This window comes from Nicotiana sylvestris, chromosome 5, assembly GCF_000393655.2.
Source record: "Nicotiana sylvestris chromosome 5, ASM39365v2, whole genome shotgun sequence".
NCBI lineage: Eukaryota > Viridiplantae > Streptophyta > Magnoliopsida > Solanales > Solanaceae > Nicotiana > Nicotiana sylvestris.
Window position 1 is genome coordinate 69,494,607 of NC_091061.1, and position 1,988 is coordinate 69,496,594.

Genomic DNA, 1,988 nt, shown 5'->3' on the forward strand with positions numbered 1-1,988 from the left:
GCTTGTTACTAATTGTATAAGATAAAATTCAACTGTATTGTTTTACGGATAAACATTAATGATATTCAGTTATAATAATTAAATTAATCGGAGGCCATAAATATGAACTATTTTAGAATGTTTATGTAATTGTTATACAAAATTAAGGAGTATAAATCATGATAATCGGCCAATTTGCCACTATTTACGGTGGAGATTTTGTAGTTAGTTGAAATTATTTCCATTTGCGATTCATAATACTTTTTCTTTCATATTTACCGGGCAGGTGATAAAGTATTGCACGCCCTAACAAGATATGGGAGTACTTGAGCCTCACATAATGATGTTGAGCATAAAGAAGGTCAATTCCATGTTGTAATTAATAACTCTACTTAATTTCCAGCTTTCAATAAAAGTTCTTCGATTTGGGAAAAACAACTCTCTAACTACGTTTGTAATGTTCTTAATACTAGTATTTTTATTATTAAAACTTGTAGTTTATATTGCTATTTTTATTTTAACTACAAAGTATATATATGTAAATTAAGATAAAATATTAAGGAACCGATGTTCAAATTGATATGAAACAGACTAATGCATTCTTGTATTTTAAATCATGTTCTTTTGAAAACGGAGGAAATAAATTTGGGCCGTTTGGCCATACAAAAGTTTTCTTTTTTTGTAAAAAAAATTTCGAAATCAGCGTTTTGCCATGAAGTTTTCAATATTCACTTGAAGATGAATTTCGAATTTTTCAAAAATTTGCAAAACTTCAAAAGATTGTTTTCCAAAATTTTCATTTCAAATCATTCACAAAAATTAAAAAAAAAAAAAAACCGTACTCATGTCCAAACACAGCTCTAGCTTTCAAATGCCATTTTCACTTGAAAAAATTCACTTTTTTTACGAAATTTTATAATTCTTATGTGCAAAAGCTACGAAAATATTCCTCCCGTCTATTTCATATTTTTCTTTTTAGTCTTTCCCTAAAAAAATATCTTCTTCTTTATTAAAAATAAATTAATTTTAAAATTTTCATTTATCCTTAATGAGATAATTTAATCACACAAATGTCTATGACCTTTTCTATATTACAAGTCTCAAAAGTCTTTCTTTTTTAATACACGCATCCAATCAAATAACACCACATGAATTTTGGAGGACGCTATTATATATATTTTGTAAATGTATATCAAAAATAAAAGAGAAAAGAGAAGATAGGTTGCTTCTTCGAACACCACCAACTGTATCCAGGAAACCACACGAGATCTTAGACCAATATATATATATATATATATATATATATATATATATATATATATATATATATATATATTGGTCTAAGAGCTATTCCGTGAAGTATCAAATACAAAGTAGCATACTAACAAAGTAGGCATTACAGAAGAAAAATATCAAGCACGATGGTGTTGGATCAACTTTTCGATCTCGACATGGCTTTGACGATGCCGGAGCCTACAACTTCTCTCTGTAATGACACTAAAAGGAAAGAAACGATGAGTGTTTATTTTGCCCAAATTGTTGACGAAATGCCAACCGTTGAAGTTGTTGATAGTGTTTGTACAGTGTGCATGGAAGGCTTCGAATCAAGTGTTGGTGGCAAACAAGTATCCTGCAGCCATGTTTTCCATTCTAATTGCCTTACAAACTGGCTTTCCCTCCACAACTCTTGTCCTCTTTGCCGGCTCCAAGTCACCGGCGGCCAGCAAACGCGTCTTTAACAAGATCAGGATATACCTTTAAACCATATAGGTCCCAAACCCATTTGCTCGACCAATTGATATTCGCATCGTGTAGGACCCGTTAAAGAAGGAAGTGTTTCTTATCAGGAGTTTATTTCTTTCCGTCGCACCACTTGATGATAGATGAGGATATAGTACTATAAACTCTTTTCTTTTTATTCTTTTAACCTTGTCTAATAAGATCAGCATTATTGTCCATTTATTTTTCCGATAGAAGATAAGTGAATTACTATTGACTATAACTGTTCA

The 1,988-nt window shown here is 30.6% G+C and overlaps 1 protein-coding gene across 1 annotated transcript; it reads left to right on the plus strand.

Moving 5' to 3' along the window:
• The first annotated feature begins 1,400 nt into the window (after window positions 1-1,400).
• Window positions 1,401-1,718, plus strand: LOC104215085 (E3 ubiquitin-protein ligase RING1-like). The gene has a single exon (XM_009764836.2). It carries the CDS (start codon window positions 1,401-1,403, stop codon window positions 1,716-1,718), a length of 318 nt encoding a protein of 105 aa, XP_009763138.1.
• The last annotated feature ends 270 nt before the right edge of the window (window positions 1,719-1,988 follow it).